At 42.1% G+C, this 20,162-nt stretch overlaps 2 protein-coding genes and 1 pseudogene across 2 annotated transcripts; all 3 read right to left on the bottom strand.

The window, feature by feature from the left end:
- Positions 1–434: 434 nt before the first annotated feature.
- Positions 435–12,666, bottom strand: LOC145813553 (uncharacterized). Its single transcript, XM_082909100.1, has 9 exons — positions 12,602–12,666; positions 3,551–3,890; positions 3,256–3,474; positions 2,687–2,734; positions 2,448–2,603; positions 2,290–2,336; positions 1,818–1,974; positions 1,661–1,722; positions 435–693 (listed from the first exon to the last, which is right to left on the bottom strand). The coding sequence occupies exons 1-9, from the start codon at positions 12,664–12,666 to the stop codon at positions 435–437; spliced, it is 1,353 nt and encodes a 450-aa protein (XP_082765226.1).
- Positions 12,667–17,013: 4,347 nt separating this feature from the next.
- LOC145813551 (uncharacterized) lies at positions 17,014–17,760 on the bottom strand. The gene has a single exon (XM_082909095.1). It carries the CDS (start codon positions 17,758–17,760, stop codon positions 17,014–17,016), a length of 747 nt encoding a protein of 248 aa, XP_082765221.1.
- Positions 17,761–18,048: 288 nt separating this feature from the next.
- On the bottom strand, positions 18,049–18,729 carry LOC145813549 (putative mitochondrial protein AtMg00310 pseudogene; annotated as a pseudogene).
- Positions 18,730–20,162: the final 1,433 nt, after the last annotated feature.

The following is a 20,162-nucleotide window of genomic DNA, read 5'->3' as shown; positions in this document are numbered from 1 at the left end:
ACGCTTATCACCAAACGTCGAGGACGCGGCCGTCGCTATAAGTTTATGACGCTTTAAAAACGTCGTAAAATTAGTATAGGCGGCGTTTTTAAAAACGCCGCTAAATGCGATAAATAATGATAAAATGACGTCATCCAATATTTAGCGACGTTTTTAAAACGCCGTGATAGATTTTTTTATTTTAAAAAAATGTCCGTTGGCACTGTAGTGGCGTTTTAAAAAAACGCCGTTATAGCTCTTTTTTTAAAAAAAAAATTGTTCTGAATCTGTTATATTTAACTAAAAAACATACCTTTAATAAAGCTGAAAAATAACAATAATATGAATAAAATTTTACAGCTACTTCAATATATTGACTAAATAAACATTACATGATTGTGTCTGAACCAAAATCAAACAACAAACACAATCAAAAAATAAAAAGAAAAAATAGGTTAAGTCATTTGCTTGCACATGCAGATGCAATGGAATCCCAAACATAGGCCTTGAACCTTAGCTAGTCTTTTTGCGAGAAGTTTCTTTGCTCGTTTCTTTTTATGATCCATAGCATTGGTCAACTCCTCCATTTCATTAAGTATTCTCTCATCTTCATTATCCTTATTATCATCATCCTTATTCTCATGCTCGACGTCTGTGGTTGTAGAAGTAGCCTTATTTGATGGGGACAGTGCTTTTCTTATACTGATACGCCACCTACAAAAGCAAAAACAAAGATAAAAACATCCATATAGTATCTTCATTACAAGTAGAATATGAGAACAAGGAAACTAAAGCCCCACTCTGTAGATCAAAACAAGGATCTACTAATGGAATCTATCATGTGTTCCATGTGCACGTAGCTAGATGCACCATCAATTGCATGTCATCACCAACAATAATTTATGGATAATGACATGTGCCTAAAATGCTTAAAAAACTGCAAATAAGATGATTCTTTCAATATTCACAGCCATACATGCTGATTCAGCATTTTGATGATACAGTCATCTAAGCAAATTGAGTACACCCTGTGATTAGGCAAAAATTCCCAAAGACTTACTTAGCAGAGGAATTGTAAATAAATGGCATTCAAGCTTGTCAAATTGGTCCCAATTGATTGATTGGGTAGTCAGAGTAATTTAACTCCATATCCTGTTTTTTTGTTTCGCTCATTACTGTTTTCTTGTTCCTAAATTCTGTCCATTGCTCCTAGAATTCTGATAGTTGAAGGACAACCTCAATGAATCTAAGTGGAGATATTTTTTACCATATGTTTCTTTCAAGCTTTGCCACCTTACCTTCATTTTAGGTGCTTCAAGCACAAAATCTGAATTACTTGGTAGAAACTCTCTTTTATTCCAAAAACAGTCCTACAACAAGTCTTATTGCTTCCAAATGTGTTTGATAATCCAAAAAAATAAGAAGAAATAAAATAAATGTGTAGTTTCAGACCAAATTCATTGTTTAATGGAACTTCTGTGAGAAAAAAAAAATATTACAATAGAGGATCACAGGTACTTTAGGTGCACAACAAGCACTACAATAAAACAAATCATAGTGTCAACCTTCAGATCATGTAAACAGATAATACCAAGTATATCACACAAAGAGGGTAAAAGAATGCCCACATGCAGATGTTAATCACTCACTACTAGTATGAAGAAGGGAAAGTGTTCCTTACTTCAAAAGATGCTTGAAGTCTTGCTTTCCCAAGACACGCAGATCATCACACAGAGTTTCAACCTGGAAAGAAAACAATGGGCCAAATAGTTAAACAACTGTGCAGGATAGCTAATCAGGAACTGAAACCCAGACACACACATGCACACTGAGTATACCTCCTCTGTTGTCAAAGTATGATCCTTTATAGGCAAACAAGCAGGATCCTTGAAATCGATAGATGTAACTGAACCAAGAATCTCAAGAGGACTGTCAGACCAAATAAAATCTGCGGCAGAACAAACCTTCCTCAAAATTGACTGCCCATCTTCATACCTAAAATGAGCAAGTAGTAAGCAAAAGCCCTTCTATTGACGCACATTGACAGAAATTCACATTAAGATGCACACAGGCATTTAACAATAAATAAAACAATGGCCTAAGCCTTTGTTATATCATTGTCAACAACCACAACATGTATGTCTCATAAGCACATCAATTCTGACAGCATAAAATCGTGCCACAACCCGCAAAGGCAGTGACCTTATCTTTCTATACAGTGAAGAAGTAAAGCTCGTGATTCTCATGGATATATGAGGAAACTGACAGATTTAATGGCACATATAGAAATGTCACGGTTCAAGGAATTACCCATCACGGTGTCTCTTTTGCTTTGTTCCTCTAAGTACATCCACCACCTGTGTCAGGGAAAATCTGAAGTTTAATATCATGATTCATGAAACAACAGTACACAAAGGAAAGCATACAAGGCAGGCGAATTTTTTTCTGAATAATTTATATCAAATTACCTTTGGGGGTTCTTTGCCTCCCTCGAAGAGATGCTTCACATCAAGAAGATGGGGGTCAATCTTTGAAGGGGCCTTATACTTGAAACCTAGAATATAAATCTCAGCAGATGTTGAACGACTGGCCGCTGGTTTATCCACTTCAACCTTTTCAAAAAGCTGCCAAGAAAATTCCAACATCAGTGTCTCGTCCATCTACAAGGTCTCCCCAGGACATTTTAATGGGGAAAAAAAATCATCACCTGTCTAAGGCAGTAGAGGACAGCACTGTAATCCTGAGATCTGAAAACCTACAACATCCAATCCAATAATTAGTACTCCACGCTGCGGCAAAATGGAGACTCAAATCACCTCAAATGAAATGGAAAGAGACACAACTTCCAAAACCAATACACGGGAATTGCTCTAAATTGGGAAAAATAAAAAAGAACAACACGTTTAGATTGAATGATTTGGAGAGAAATTAATAGATTTCTCTTGGTCTCAACAATCTGTTTAAAGGAAAAATAAACCATTAGCACTGGTGCAAGTAAATTTAGTGACAAAAATCAACTTTTTTTTAGCCATGACATCATCCACAAGAACTTTAATGTTTGGTTAATAAAAAAATAAATTTGTGCCCGCATGAAATAAAAATGTTTAAAGTGAGTACACCATAAAAAACCAAATACAATGAAAACAAATCCATGTCTGAATGATAATTATTAAAACAAATCATCTTGCATTTACTTTCAAGACATTGATCGACAACATAATTCAATACCGAGAATGGTAACCAACATTATCAGAAGAGAAAGTACACAGAGCAAACCTTGGGGTTTCTGAAGATGTCATTTGGATCATTTATCACAAACCAACCAAGTCGCCAACCAGGGACTATCCATCGCTTTGATAAAGAGCCAAGCGTGGGAACTGGAACAACTGAACCAAAAACTCCCATCGGCACAAAAGGATTAGCCCCAAAAGCAAGGAGGCCATAAACTTCATCAGCAATTACAAAAAATTTTAGCCTTTTTGCAGTTTCAGCAATCTAATTGCAATAAATCAGTTAATAGAAAACCCAATGCTTATTGTAACCATAAAACCAATTATGAAGTGAAGAATACCTTCTTCAAATGTGGATAAGTATAGACATTGCCACATGGATTCCCAGGATTTATGATTACCATTGCAACAGTGTTATGGTCTGCAAGAGCTTCGACAGCATCAAGATCAACTTCCCAACCCTTTTTGGGAAGAAGATCAAAATGCCGAACTTCAAGATGTCTAAAAGCAGCACAAAGTTCGTAGATTGGGAACCCTAGCCTTGGAAGCAAAATATTCACTCCCGGGCGAGCTAACATTGACAATGCCACATCAATAGCTTGAGTGCAACCAGATGTGACAAAAGCATCGTCGGGTGATAACTTGTAAGGGAGATCATGTGACAAATATTCGGCAATTGCCCTGTTTAAAGAAAAAACAAACAAAATGAACATAAAAAAATCCCATTTTCAAATACCAATTCCACCATTCCAAACAACTTGTTAATGAATGCAAGCTAGTTTCATGTATTTTAATACCCAAGTCAGCTTCTTCTATAGAAAAAAAGTAAATTGAAATTTACTAAATATCTAAGGACTCTAGAATTATGTGAAAGATATGTTATGATGCATGAAGAATATTTCAAGGTCTGAGTCTAGAAGAGTCTTATGTTAAGTATAATTAATGAAGAAAGCCACCATGAGAGAGCAGAAATGAAAAGCTTAACAAGGTTTATTGTAAGAAAAAATTCAGTCACAATACAAAATTTTCCAACAGTAATACAGAACTAGCCCAAAATTTCAAACATCTTCTGTCTCTTTCCTTACGGACCACATTTCAGCAGATTGATTTTTTTGGGTGGAGGAAAGAGCTTTCTCCTTTCCTTTCCCTACTCTCCTCCTTAATCTTTTCTATCATATGGAGGAAACCTTCCCTTCCCTTTCTATCACAAGGCTAGATTAAGAAATCCCAGTCTAGCAATTCGACAGCAAGTATTAGAGAGAGGGGAATAGATACATTCATAATTGGTATGAAATTAATAAACAGAGGACAAATAATTGGTATGAAATTATTTTTGCATTAATTAATGCCGAACCCAGCATAAAATTTTAGATTAAGAAATTATTGTTTCGAATGAAAATTTTTAATGAGAAATTTCAAATCATAAACATATATTTTCGAATGAGAAATCTCAGATCTGAAACATGTGTTTTTGAATAAGAAATTCCAGATCTCAAACATATTTTTGAATGAGAAATCTCAGATCCGAAACATATGTTTTTGAATAAGAAATCTCAAATCCCAAACATATTTTTGAATGAGAAATCTCAGATCTGAAACTTAAGTTTTGAATGAGAAATCTCAGATCTGAAATCTTAAACTTATGTAAACCCTAGGAGAAGAATCGCCGGAAGGAAAAGCTTGAGAGAGAGAGAGAGAGAGAGAGAGAGAGAGAGAGAAGAATACGAAATTGAGATTGTAGACGATGGTGCTCACCTTAGTCAACGGTGGTGATGGTGGTGGCGGTGGAGCTTCAAAATCGAGATAGAGAGAGCTTCGAAATCGAAATCACTTTGAGATTGGATCTGAGATGAAACCGAGCTGAAAAAGGTTGAATCTTAATCTCTGAGACTGAAGGGTTTAGAGAGAGAGAGAGAGAGCGATCGAGTGAGTGAGAGATTTGAGGGATCGAGTGAGTGAGTGAGAGATCTGAGATGAAACCGAACTGAAGGTTTCCAGATTCAAAATGAGGGCCTGAAGAGAGAGACAGTGAGAACGGTTCTGATAGCAGAGCTAAAAGAGAGGGAGGAATAACATTGTAACACATGTGAAGGCGTTAAAAAATGACTTCTATTCCTTAAACGGTACCGTTTTAATTAAAACAAAAGGTGACGTTTATAAAACGTCGTTAAAGGTTAGAAATAGTGGTGTTTATAAAAACGTCGCTAAATAAACGCCGTTAAATTCTATATTTCTTGTAGTGCCAACACGTGGCATGGTGACGCCGACGTGTCAGCCGAGGTGCCACGTGCTTTGGTAGTTTATGCCGAGGTAATCACGGAGAAGCCGAGGTCATCTCCGAAGATATCGGAATCCGAGATAAAGGGCAAGAGTCCTAAGGGAAAGAGGGGACTTAACCAAGATAAGGATAAAGCTCTTAGGGAGTTTATCTTTATCTCTTGAAGAGTCCAGAGTAAACAGTAAATTGGAATTCATAGAAGTCATACTTCTAGTGGGACTTGGATTGAGTATATTATAAAAGAGAGGCACCCCCGTGGGTCTAAGGTATGCAATTTATACTTTGAGTATTCAGTTTAGTACTTGATTATCTTTGAGAGATATACTGACTTGATCGTCGGAGTGCCCCAGGGTGGAAGAACCACCGCCGGAGCTTTTTCTTTCTGTTTCAGGTTACTCAAGCCATCTATTCTGCTTGTGCTCTCCAGCTGATCACTAAACGGGCAGTGTGGTCAGATTTTCACCCACACAATTTGGCGCCGTCTGTGGGAACGAAGGAAGAATAGATGGCCAGTAACGGACAGCAGGAAAATATTGGGGATAACGCTCCCAATGGGAGTGGCAGACCAATTGACCTTAACGTCGAAGGAGATAACCACAGTGCAGAAGCCCGTGACCAGGGTCACAGAGAGAACGACGTTATCCCAGAAGGCGACACGTCAAAAAGAGCAAACCAAGGAAAATACTACAATGAAGATAACCTCCAGGTATGGAGGGACAGGTGCCTACGGAGGGATGAGGAAGTAAAAGAACTAGCAAACAAGTTGGCGGACCTCCAGTCAGTCGTCAACTTCATGATGCAGAATAATGTTATGCAGCCACCATACCCGCTGCAAGATACGCCGATGCCGGCGAACAACACTCAGAAAGAGGTAAGAAAAACAATCCCCGAGGTCCCTCAGCATACCAGAAACGGAAGGCATTCTCACCGGCCTTCCAGGGAAGTTGGACGGGAAAAGCCGAGGCAAGAAGAGTCCCGAAGGACACATCACATGAAGAATCCAGACCCTAAAGAACATCGACATGTTCAGGGGCAAGTACTCCATTTTGACACATCCCAAGAAGAAAGATCCAAACGACCCCACCACGAGGCCGAAAGCAGTGTACCAAAAAGACTAAAATCCAAAGACAGCCGAGCTCCAGGGAGGAGCAAAGAAGACTTAAGGGACTACCTCAAGAGGAGGCAGCAGAATGCAGAAGCCGAGGTAAACTCCCCAGTGAAACCGAAGACAGCCTTCTCGGTGGAACTGGACAAATTTGAACCGCCCAAAAGATTCAGTATGCCGAGGTTTCAAATCTATGACGGTAAGTCAGATCCAAACTTTCATGTTGGGCTGTACCTAAATTCAATGGCGTTATATAGCGGAAACGAGCCGTTGCTCTGCAAAGTATTCCCCTCATCCTTTGGGGAAATTACATCTGATTGGTTCCACAAGTTACCAAAAGGAAGCATAAAGACATGGGAAGGCTTGGCCGAGATGTTTGTGGCCAGATTCGTGACCAACAAGCTGCAACCCCTGAGGGTTGATGCTTTGATGGCTCTACGAATCACCAAGGAAGAAGGCCTCAGGGCCTATGCGAAGAGGTATTACGAGGTGTTCAACCGAATACCTGAATGCAACCAGGAAGTAGCAGTCGTGTCTTTCAAGAACGGCCTGAAAGATGACTGCCCACTACGGAAGTCTTTGGCAAAAACATTGCCAAAAAGCATGGAAGAACTCATGGCAAGAATTGAGAAATACGCCAGGGCCGAAGAAGATACATCGGGAAACAAAGAGGTGAAACAAGAAAAAGGGAACGGCTCGCCGAAGCGAGGCCGAGTCAACAATGGGCCAACCAAACAAGAAATAGAATTAAGAAATAAACAGGCGGTAACCACGGTATTCCGGATCCCAATCCATAAAATCTTAGATCGGATTCGAAATCAACCTTATTTCAGGGCCCCGGCAAGAGCACCGGGGGAATTCATGGGAAGGAACGTTGGTAGACGTTGTGCCTACCACAATGAAGAAGGGCATCCAACTCAAGGTTGCAGAGCCTTAAAAGCACACTTGGAGGATCTGGTAAGACAAGGCCTTCTGAGGGACCTGGTCGATGAGGCCAGAACAAGGGAAGAGCAGGCAAGGTTGCCTCAAGCGCCAGCAGCACCCCCTCCCCCAGCACAGCTACCATAAGCAGGAGAACCAAGGGTGGTTAATGTGATCCACTCAAGGGTCAACGAAAACGAAGTCAGAGGAGAAACCCAGAGGGTAAGACATTTACAGCATATCTACCAAGTCGGGGAAAAGAGACATCGGCCAGAAGAGTGCCAAGGGCCAATAATAGCCTTTACTGAAGCCGACCTAGAACTGGTCCAACATCCGCATAATGATGCCTTGGTAGTATCCCTCCAGGTTGGGGAGTGCCAAGTAAAACGCATCCTAATAGATCAAGGCAGCTCCTGTGACATCATGTATGTCAGATGTTACAAAGAGCTAGGCCTTCACCCAGATGACCTAGAACAATCAAGCGGCCCGATGGTCGGCTTTAATGGAACACCAACATGGCCACTGGGTGCAACAAGCTTAGAAGTACAAGCCGGCACTAAGAAGATCAGGACGGAATTCCTGGTAATTGACACACCCTCACCATACAACATCATCCTGGGAAGACCGTGGTTGCATGCAATGGGGGCAGTTCCCTCAACGTTGCATCAACTACTCCGGTTCCCAACAGAGCATGGGATTGAAGAAGTGAGAGGGGATCAACTACAAACCAAAACTTGCTCCATGGCAGCAATAAAATCCACCTGTAGTATACGGGAGCCAAAGAAAGCAGAAGTTGAAGATGAGGACATGGAAGTCCTAGAAGATGTCGGGAAAGAACCAGCCGAGAAAAGCGAAGAGGCGCTAAAGAAAATCCTCGTCCAGGAAGGCGACGAAGAACGATTCTTTCTTCTCGGCTCAGGCTTAGCTAGAGAAGAAGAAAAGGAACTGGAAGATTTTTTAAGGGCAAACATAGAGGCGTTCGCCTGGACACCTTATGAAATGCCTGGCATTGACCCCGAGGTCACCTGCCACAGACTGAATGTCGACAGATCGGCAAAGCCAGTGATTCAACGAGCCAGAAGGCCGACGTTAATACACGTCGAAGCAGTAGAGGAAGAGGTAGACAGACTCCTGAAAGCCAGGGCCATCCGAGAAGTTCAGTACCCAACATGGCTGTCCAACACAGTAGTAGTAAAAAAGAAGAATAGCAAGTGGAGGGTTTGTGTAGACTTTACCAGCCTCAACAAAGCTTGCCCCAAAGACAGCTTTCCTCTGCCCAAAATCGACCAACTAGTCGACACCACTTCGGGACATGAAAGGATGAGTTTTTTAGATGCATATAGAGGGTACCACCAGATTGCTATGTACCCACCAGATGAAGAGAAGACCGCGTTCATCACCCCGAAAGGCCTGTACTGTTACAGGGTAATGCCTTTTGGGCTAAAAAACGCAGGAGCAACCTATCAGAGGTTAGTCACAAAGATGTTTAAACATCTAATTGGCAAAACGGTAGAAGTTTACATCGATGACATGGTCGTCAAGACCAAGAAATCAGAAGGTCATCTTGCCGACCTAAAAGAGGTCTTTGACATACTCAAAAGATATCGGCTCCGACTCAACGCCTCAAAGTGTGCCTTCGGAGTTGGGTCAGGTAAATTTCTAGGATATCTGGTAACAAGAAAGGGCATTGAAGCCAGCCCAGACCAAATCAAGGCCATCCTGGAGCTACAGAGTCCAACATCGGCAAAGCAAGTTCAAGTACTCACTGGAAGGGCCGCAGCCCTAAATCGATTCATCAGCAGAAGCTCAGACAAGTGCAGACCCTTCTTTAACCTGGTAAAAAAAGCCACAGACTTCCTATGGACGGAAGAATGTGAAGCTGCCTTAGCCGACCTAAAAAAGTACTTAACCACAACCCCGGTCCTTTCTAACCCAATCCCAGGGGAGGAATTGTTTTTGTACTTAGCAGTCTCTGAACACGCAGTCAGTGCAGTGCTAATCCGAGAGGAAAAAGGGGAGCAGAAGGCTGTCTATTATGTAAGCAAGACTCTGGCTAACGCAGAAACAAGGTACCTACCACTGGAAAAATTAATGCTAGCCTTGGTAATGGCCTCAAAGAAATTGAGCCATTACTTTCAGGCACACAAGATTGTGGTCCTAACAGAGCACCCACTGAAGTCCTTATTACATCAAGGAGACTTAACAGGAAGGATAGCAAAATGGGCAGTAATACTAGGCCAGTTTGACCTAGAATTTAGGCCAAGAACAGCAATAAAGGGCCAAGTTTTGGCCGACTTCGTCGCAGAACTCACACCGGAAGCCATCACACCTCGGGCTCCGTCGAGCCAAGATGAGCATCGGCCCGACAAGGAAAAAGAATCCCACTCAAAGACAAAAAAGCAAGAGAAAGAAAAACTCAAACCGTGCAGCATCTACATCGGCGATTCATTCAGACTATTCGTCGATGGAAGTTCAAACCGCCAGGGAGCAGGAGCAGGGGTACTGCTGATATCTCCAGATGGAGAAATTGTAGAACAGTCCATCCATCTGGGGTTCAAAGCCTCCAATAATGAAGCAGAATATGAAGCCTTAATCGCAGGGCTAAAGCTAGCAGCAGCAGCAGAGGCAGACGAGGTAATTGTATTTTGTGATTCACAATTGATTGTTAACCAGTCAATAGGAGAATTTGCAGCCAGAGACGAAAGAATGTCGGCATATGCAAAGGAAGTCATCCGACTAGCAGCCCTATTCCAAAACTGCAGATTACTCCAAGTAAGCCGAGATGACAACACTCACGCCGACGCGTTAGCCAACTTGGCTAGCTCAATTCAAACTGGAAAAACAAGGACAATCATGATCGACTACATGTCGGCCCCGAGCATAGATAAACAAAGCACCGAACAAGAAGCAATGTGCGTGGGCTTTGGACCAAGCTGGATGGATGCAATCATCGCATTCCTAAAAGAGGGGAAGCTGCCAGAAGACCATAAAGAAGCACATAAAATTAGGCTGAAATCGGCCAGATTCAGTCTAACAGCGGAAGGCCATCTCTACAGGAGGTCCTTCACTGGACCACTTTTAAGGTGCGTACATCCTTTGCAGGTTGAAGATTTCCTTTACGAGATTCATGAAGGAATTTGTGGAAGCCATGCAGGGGGCAGATCGTTAGCCCACAGGGCCATTACCCAGGAGTATTGGTGGCCCTACATGCAAAAGGATGCCGAAGCTTATGTAAAGAAGTGTGAACAATGTCAAAAGTTTGCACCTTTGATACATCAGCCAGCTGCCGACCTAAACCCAGTATCCAGCCCTTGGCCGTTTGCCCAATGGGGCATGGATCTGGTTGGACAACTTCCCCAGGCAACTGGGCAGAGAAAATACTTGCTGGTAGCAACAGACTACTTTACAAAATGGATAGAGGCAGAACCTCTTGCCAAAATCCGAGATGTGGACGTCAAGAATTTTATTTGGAGAAACATAATCACCAGATTTGGGATTCCAAGAGCAATTGTTGCCGACAACGGGACACAGTTCGACAGCAAACTCATCAAAAACTTTTGCGCAAAATTCAAGATCAAGAATTATTTCTCAACACCAAGTTTTCCTCAAAGCAATGGGCAAGCAGAAGCATCCAACAAAGTAATCCTGGATGGAATAAAGAAGAGGCTGCAGGCAGCAAAAGGAAAGTGGGTGGACGAATTGCCCAACGTACTTTGGGCATATCGGACTACGCCGAGAAGATCAACAGGAGAATCCCCCTTTGCCATGGCCTATGGCACAGAAGCAGTCATCCCATTAGAGATCGGCATCCCAGGGATCAGAACCCAGGGAGTAGAGAATGGCACCAATGACATACTCTTAGCCCGAGACCTGGATTTGTTGGAAGAACGAAGAGAGAAAGCTGCAATTCAGCTCGCAGTATACCAACAACAGCTTGCCAGAGCTTACAACAAGAAGGTTAATCCAAGAGATTTTCAAGTTGGCGACCTAGTCCTAAGAAAAGTCGTCGGGAACAAGAAGGATCCCAGGGAAGGCAAGCTTGGCCCAAACTGGGAAGGACCCTACAGAGTTACTTCAGTACTAGGCAATGGAGCATATCGGCTTGAGGACAATGAGGGCAAAGCATTGCCCAGACCTTGGAATACTTGTAATTTGAAATTTTTCTATCATTAGATAAACATCATTATTTGACCGATATTATCAATAAAGTCTTTTCAGAATCCTTTTCAACATGTTCGATTGATAAAGTTATGCATGGATGTTTTTGAAGACATATCAAACTCAGGCAAAGCTAAGCCGATGTTATTCCTTAATTCACTTGTTGAAATTTGTAGCAATTTACAAGTTGGAATTAAGCTGATTCCTTATCTTCACTTGTTGAAATTTGTAGCAATTTACAAAGTGGAAGATAAGCCGAGGTTATTGCTTAAGTTCTCGTAGCAATATGTGGATTGTTTAAAACCTAGGGAAGATGCTTAACACTTGTTGAAATTTGTAGCAATTTACAAGTTTATGTTAAGCCGACATATGATCACCCGCCGAGGTATACAGAAAGTTACAGGTTAAAATAAAGGCTAAGTATATTGTTTATTACTTGTCAAAATTTGTAGCAATTCACAAGTAGGTAAGATTAAGATAACCATTTAAAACTTGTTGAAATTTATGAAAAGATTGCAGGACAGTATCTTGCCGAAATAAATACTTTTATGATTATACCCGAGGTATGAAACCCCGAGGAGGTTGCACAAAGGAAGCAACATGAGGAAATATGCAAAAATATTCTGAGTACAAGACTATGCAGTCAACAGAATATCACAAGATTGAAACATCCAGAGGAAGAACTGTTGCAGTTACATATTGAAGAAACCACGTCGGCCAAAAGAAAGAGTTTTTTTTATTAATCCAGAAAGTAAAAAAGTACAAAGGACAATTTTTTCAAGATTCTTCAGCATTAGCCACCGCAGGGACTGGGATCTCGGACAACTCTGGAGGAATCTCCTCGGCCACTTTCTCCACTTGTATTTCGGCATCTATCTCTGCCAATGTTGTGTCAAGACTTCTTTCAGTCAGAAGGAGGTCAGATGATACCCTTGAACAGACTCCCTGGGCACTTCCTCAGCATCATCACCCCCCTCATCTTGAGTTAAGTCCATAACCTGCTCAGCAGGAGGAGGGGACTTGGCTTCGGCAGCATTCTTAGGTTTTCTCACCAAAGCCTCACCATCATCTTTTTCTTCATCTTCATCCACGGCCTCGGCCTCAGACTCTGATCCACCTTCAGGAGGAGGTGGAGGAAATGGTAAAGGAATAGCGTCGGCCTGGCGCAATGGCGAGTCAGCAGGAAGATCAAGCTTCTTTATCAAGGACATCCAACCAAGGGAAAATCCCCTGTTGCATGCCTGCCTGACTTGAAGCTTGTAGTCTTCTGCGACGTCGGCCATACCTTGAGCATAGGCCTTTTCGTCGGCCTCTTTGATTTCGGCCTCTTTAGTGGCCAGAGCTTGCTGGAGTTCTTTCTCCGCTTGGACCTTCTGAACCTCGGCCTCTCTCCTCTCGACCTCAGCAACCTTTCTAACGGCCTCAGCAGCTTCGGCCTTCTCAAGCGCTAAAGTTTGAACCTTCGTTGCAGCCTCGGCCTGATCCTCCAATTTTTTCATTTTTGCTTCAAGGGCCCGTATCTCTCTCTTCATTGAAGATGCTTCCCTTTTCATATCAACCAACCTTTGATGATTTTCAAAGGATTGCATGGAAAATGAGTGGGCATGCTGAATGGCCTGCAAAAAGAACAGAAATGTGAGACAGTACTCTCAGTATAGAACGGAAGAAAAAATCACAAGTACAAACAGAAATACTTACTTGAGCGGAGTGTTGGAGCATAAGAGCGTAATTCTCATACTCACTAAGCTTGCCATTTCGCTCCAAGTCATTTGGTAGAAGAAGAGCAGTGCTAAGGGCGACAGCAACATTAATGTCGTCAGCACTCTCACTAGCCATAATGGGCCTATCCTCCAGGGATAAATCAGGGGCCCAGGGGACGTCGGGTTTCTTCGAAGCCGAGGTCGTCGCAGACGATGACCTTGGCCTCTTTGTTTGTGTAGACCCTGAGGGTTGGCCCTCAGCAGACCTCTTGGTTGAAGTAGAGGCTGATTTTTTGCTTTCAGCTAGCTTCGAAATCGGCAGAGCATCCTCAGCCTCGGCATCTGTAGCCTTGGCCTTAGGCTGAGCCTTTTTTACCCTCTTTGGTTTGGGTGGGAGCATTGATTGCGTTGGTGTGGCTTCGGCGTCAGTTGGGAGATCGGCAAGAAGGTCTTGGACGACAGGCCTTGGACGAACCATTTCGGCAGTCTTTACAAGCTTTTGTCGGCGTTTACGTTCAGGAATTGGTATTAAGTAGGGGGCCGAAGTTGATAGAAGATCGGCTGGGTCAGATGTGGACTCTTGATCTGTTCGGGATGTAGAAGCAGTTAAGGTTGTGGCTGTGGGTGGAGAAAGACTCTTTTTCCTTTTTCTTGGGACGTCGGGTAAGGTGGATTTGTATGTAGGGATGAAGTTTAGTAATACTGGGGCTTTTCGTTTATGGATTGGAAGGCCAAGAAGTGTTTTCAGATCTGTTCCTGGGAAGAAGGATTGACGAAAATTTTTCGGTGATTGATGAAGATCTGCAAAGAAACAGACGTCAGAAACAAAGATTATTAAAGCCTTAAATAAAAACAACTAAGTGTTGACTCAGGGCTCTTACTCTTGCCCTCTGTGATTGTTCGAGGAAGAGGGTAGAGGTGGACATCTTCATCTGGGCCAAATTCCCAATTTCCAGAAGCAATGAGAAAATCATCTCCAGCCCCCTTGTTGGAGTCTGGGAGGTCGGCTATAATTTTGTACTGTGTGGATCTCGGCTTAAGGTAATAGACAAAACCCCTATCCTTCAGATCAAGAGGGCACATGGTATAACAATATTGAAGGTCGGCTAGGGTGATTCTGAGGTTTTCTTGCCTAGCTAAGACAATAATACCGTTAATTACCCTATAGGAATTGATAGTAAGTTGCATAGGGTTCAGCTTATAGAAATGGAGAACTTGACGAAAGAGGGGATCGAGTGGAAGTCGAAGTCCACATTCGGTAAAAGCAACTATCGGAAAAGGCATTGTGTGGTCTGTGGGCATGATGGTATCATTATCCCCAGCCAGCTTAAGATGAACGTCGGCTGGGATAGAGAATTCTTGCCTAAAGTATTCAAGTTTTGTTGGGGTATTTACCCTATGCCTCCACATACCCATTATGTCGGCTTAAACTAAGAGGAATATGTTTCAGAAGATGGGCGTTTTTCAGGTTTCCCTAAGAATTAAGGGTTCTACAGACAAATCCCAAATCTATGAAGTATGAAGATAAAAATCAAGGGCATAAATCTGGGACAGACACAAAAAAAAAAAAAAAAAAGGAACAAAACAAAGACGAAGTTTCAGATTCAAGAACAGAGGTATAGTTCTCAGAAACAATAGAGATACAGAAACAAATCAAGAACAGCGGCAAAGAGAATAATGAAAAAACATAGAAGTTCAAGGCGTAGCCACAAATTCAAGATACAAATAAAACCAAGACCTCGAACAAGATCAGTAATGGCGACAGACAGACAAAAGCACATAAAAAGAATGGAAGAATTAAAGGAAAGGATCTTACCAGGACAAATGAAGCCGAGGCAATGTTCGCCGAACCCAAAAACCGGTTGCAACAGCAAAGAAGGCTTTGCAAGAATGAGGGGTTAAAAGCAAATCCAGAAGAGAGATTGAGGCGATGGCAGATTCGAAGAAGAATGAGCTTTCAGAGAGAGAAAGAGCAAGAAGACAGAATGAAAAAGTGAAGAAAAGATAGAGGCAAAAGAAAAGTTTTGTCAAAAATGTGAAACGGCGGCAAAATTAGGGTAATCATTACGCCTAGGGTAACGCACGCGTCAGGCGGCGCAGACGAAATGAACAGACAGCTTCAGGCGCGTCACTGGCACGCTCCAATAAAGGCGAAACACGTAAAAGAAACAGTTAGATATGCATGACAGCTCATACGCATGGGAGAGTACGACCGAAGCCTTGTTCTCCGAAGAGAACACGTCGGCTGAAAGTACATAATCTTGGCTAAATAGTTTTTGAGCCATTACTCAGAAAAGAAGTGACAAAATTTCGGAATAGGTTCCATCACCTCAGAATGCCGAGGTAATAGAACCTAGGGGGCAGTTGTGGGGATATATTTTCTGAATACCAACACGTGGCATGGTGACGCCGACGTGTCAGCCGAGGTGCCACGTGCCTTGGTAGTTTATGCCGAGGTAATCACGGAGAAGCCGAGGTCATCTCCGAAGATATCGGAATCCGAGATAAAGGGCAAGAGTCCTAAGGGAAAGAGGGGACTTAACCAAGATAAGGATAAAGCTCTTAGGGAGTTTATCTTTATCTCTTGAAGAGTCCAGAGTAAACAGTAAATTGGAATTCATAGAAGTCATACTTCTAGTGGGACTTGGATTGAGTATATTATAAAAGAGAGGCACCCCCGTGGGTCTAAGGTATGCAATTTATACTTTGAGTATTCAGTTTAGTACTTGATTATCTTTGAGAGATATACTGACTTGATCGTCGGAGTGCCCCCGGGTGGAAGAACCACCGCCGGAGCTTTTTCTTTCTGTTTCAGGTTACTCAAGCCATCTATTCTGCTTGTGCTCTCCAGCTGATCACTAAACGGGCAGTGTGGTCAGATTTTCACCCACACACAATATATAAGAATCATATAATTACATGCTCGTAGTGCAACTGAACTTGCTTCACTACACTATCTTAAGAGCGGGCGTAGTCCTTGTTTTTATTTCCGATGTAACCAAAAAAAAAAAAAAAAAAAACTTGCTTCACATAATTGAAGTGACTTCGACATTTTATTTTTACAATATCCAATTCATTTGTAAGTTCTCACCACTACACCACCAAGTTAAAACAAAAAATAAAAAACAATAGAAAAAAAACATATGTGAGAGAGACCATGGATACCAAGGCATGGCATAAAAAAGTAATTAGAAAATTATTTACAAACATAATTTTTGTACAAAAAATTCATTCAAAATCATATGACAGTAACATTTTTTAAAATTATAGGTGTTTTGTTTTAAAATGAAAGGAGATCATCAGAAATCACATCATTCTATATATAAATTCTGTATAAAAATTATGTTTGAATATCATTACTCAAACTAATTTGCTTCTTCTTGAGATTTCACCACTAAATCTTTGATGGATGAGTTGAGCCCATTTTTTCTTTTTCTTTTTTTTTTTTTTGAACACAGGAACTTAAACAACCAGGGGAACTTAACAAAGCAAAAACAGTGCTCAACTCAAAGCTTGCACCAAAGGCTTAGGAGGATTTAGCACTCAGTTGATTGGCAAAGAACCAGATAGAGAGGCTCTCGCAGTCCAGTGAGCTGCCCTGTTTGCCGTCTGAGGTGACCAGTGGAAGGATAGATTAGAACATCAAGCTAAAGCTCTAATATCCGCAATGAGAGGAGCACACACCCAGGGAGGAGCGTCCTCGGAAACATATAGCGAGATGACTGTTTTGTTATCCCCTTCAATCTCAACCTGGGAGAGATTAAGAATTTGGGCCATGAGGCAAGCCTTGCGAATCGCAAACGCCTCCCCTTGCATGACAGAGTTCACCGCTAGCCTCTGCACAACCCCATCAATTAGCTCACCTTTCCAATTCCGAAACAAAACCGCAATAGAAGCAGATGTTGAATCTGGAGCCATAGCCACATCACAGTTTGCTTTAAAACATCCAGGTAAAGGAGCTGTCCAACCCCCATTGGAAACTACCACTGGAGCAAGATTGAGATTATCCCGAAACTGATGTCGGGAAGCCACTGATGAAAACTCCAAACCATCCCTTGCAACTTGGAAAATGGTAGATATTGGATCCACAGGCAGGCCATTAAAAACCAAATCATTTTTGGATTTCCAAATGTGCCAACTTACCCACAATACCTTACTGAAAAACGAGACCCGATCCTTGGTATTAGAGAAGGCAACGTAAAGATCACACATCCATTTGGGTATGGACGTAACACCCTCCTGGAAAGACAAACCCAGATCACTACCAAACCAAACAGCTTTGGTCCATGCATACCCACACAGTAAATGCTCAATAGATTCGGGCGCAGCAAGACAAACTGGGCAGACATCATCCCGAGTACATCGACGTCTATAGATATTGTGCTTCATCGCCAAAGAGTTGTGACAGCAACGCCACCAGAAATGTTTAAGTTTTGGAGGGACTGGAAGGCCCCAAATCATTTTCCAAACCGATTCAGGGATGTGGAAAAGAAGTGGATGGTCTATCAGTAAGTTGAGCTTGCTGGAATCCGATCTCCTCTTTATACCCAGATTTGACTTTGTACAAGCCCTTAGGATTATGGTGCCAAATAAGAGTGTCCTTCATGTTGGCAATCGAAATGGGAATGGCACAGATATTGCGGATATCCGATCGTGAGACCAAATTTTCTAGCAGCCCTACATTCTAGGATTTAGTGGTCGGATTAATAGCATCTTTAAGCACCCAGCTGGTTTACAAGTTTGGATGCGGAAATCCTTATCCGTTAGAACCCACTTATCCTCCCAAAATTTGACTGAAGCTCCATTAGAGATTTGCCACCGCATCCCCCGCTGTAGAATCTTGCGGCCCTCAAGGAGACTCGCCCAAGCCCAAGAAGCTCGAGCTCCTTTCGAAGCATGTAAGAAATCAGAATTCGGAACGTAAATACCCTTCAAGAACCTTGCTACAAATGAGTTAGGGTACTTAAGAAGCCGCCATCCTTGTCGAGCAAGTAATGCTTTATTAAAAGCTCGAAAATCAAGAAACCCCAAACCCTTTTTGGCTTTTGGCATGGACAGTTTATCCCAAGCTGCCCAATGAACCCCTCTGCTCTTTGAGTCACCCCTCCACCAAAATTTGCTCATCATGGAGCTCATTGATTTACACAAATTATTAGGAAAAAGAAAACAAGCCATTGCATATGTCGGAATGGCTTGCACTACTGCTTTGAGTAACATTTCCCTGCCAGCATGAGATCGAAATTTTGTCTTCCAACCTTGAAGCTTATCCATCATCCGTTCTACCAAAAAATTGTAAGCATCCTTTTTGGAGCGACCCCAACACGATGGCAATCCCAAATATTTTGCCCCAGCCCCCATTGGTCTCATCTGCATTAAATGACAAGTTTGATGTTTCATCAATGGTGTTACTGATCACTACAAGAAAAAACACTTTCCGTGACCAACATTTTGGTCGCGAAAAGTACCATATTTGGTCGCTAAAACCTTTTCGCGACCAAAATATGTTGGTCGCGAGTTGGTCGCTAAAGCCTCGTCACAGATAGTTTTTTGCGACCAAAAAAGCCTTTGGTCGCTAAAAGTGACCATTCGCGACCAACTTTTTTGGTCGCGAAAAGTCCAATTTATATTAGCCAAAAGTAAACTTTTAGCGACCAAAGATAAGTTGGTCGCCAAAAGTCAGCGCCTTGACCCAAAAAAAATAATTCTTTTGTGCTCCTTGGGACTTGAACTCCTGACCAAGGAGTCACCATGCACCCAATTCACTCTGCCACTCTGCCAATAACATACTTCTTGTTCATATTTGACAAAAAAAATATATAACCCATAAAAATTGGGTTATATATTATTTTATAAAACTTTTAATGCCTAAATAGAAAAATAGCATGTAATTACTGTAGTATCATTTTTTTTAAAATTTATTCCGCCATAACTTTCCGCGACCAACTTTTTTTTTTGGTCGCCAAAGGGTAATCTTCCGCGACAAAAAAAGCCTCTGGTCGCCAATAGTATACTTTCCGCGACCAACTTTTTTTTTTGTCGCCAAAAGGTGATCTTCCGCGACCAAAAAAGCCTTTGGTCGCCAATAGCATACTTTCCGCGACCAACTTTTTTTTTTGGTCGCCAAAGGGTAATCTTCCGCGACCAAAAAAGCCTTTGGTGGCCAATAGTATATTTTCCGCGACCAACTTTTTTTTTTGGTCGCCAAAGGGTATACTTTCCGTGACCAACTTTTTTTTTGGTCGCCAAAAGGTGATCTTCCGCGACCAAAAAAGCCTTTGGTCGCCAATAGTATACTTTCCGCGACCAACTTTTTTTTTTGGTCGCCAAAAGGTAATTTTCCGCCACCAAAAAATTGTGGTCGCAAAAAGTTAAATTTTAGTCGCAGAAAGTGGACTATTTGCGACAAAAAAAAAAAAGTGGTTGTCAAAAGTGTTTTTTCTTGTAGTGGATGCTGCAAATTGGATCCCTGATTTGTCAAAATTAATCGACTGTCCCGAAGCTTTGCAATACACCCCCAAGATTCGAAGAGTATTTCTACATTGGTCCAAATCAGCTTTCAAAAACAATAAGGCATCATCCGCAAACAACAGGTGGGATAGCATTGGGCAAGTCCTGCGAACTTTGATCCCCGAAAATTGATGTTCCCTGAGGCCTTGGTGCAGAAGCTTTGAGAGTACCTCAATTACTAGAAGAAACAAATAGGGAGATAATGGATCTCCTTGACGGAGCCCTCGCGATGGTGTAAAACAACAAGCCTCTTTACCACTTTAGCTGCCGGTAAAATTTCCTTG

The sequence above is a fragment of the Camellia sinensis genome, chromosome 2 (assembly GCF_055761805.1).
Source record: "Camellia sinensis isolate YWXY chromosome 2, ASM5576180v1, whole genome shotgun sequence".
In the NCBI taxonomy this organism is placed as follows: domain Eukaryota; kingdom Viridiplantae; phylum Streptophyta; class Magnoliopsida; order Ericales; family Theaceae; genus Camellia; species Camellia sinensis.
This window is presented reverse-complemented; position numbering and strand designations above follow the sequence as displayed.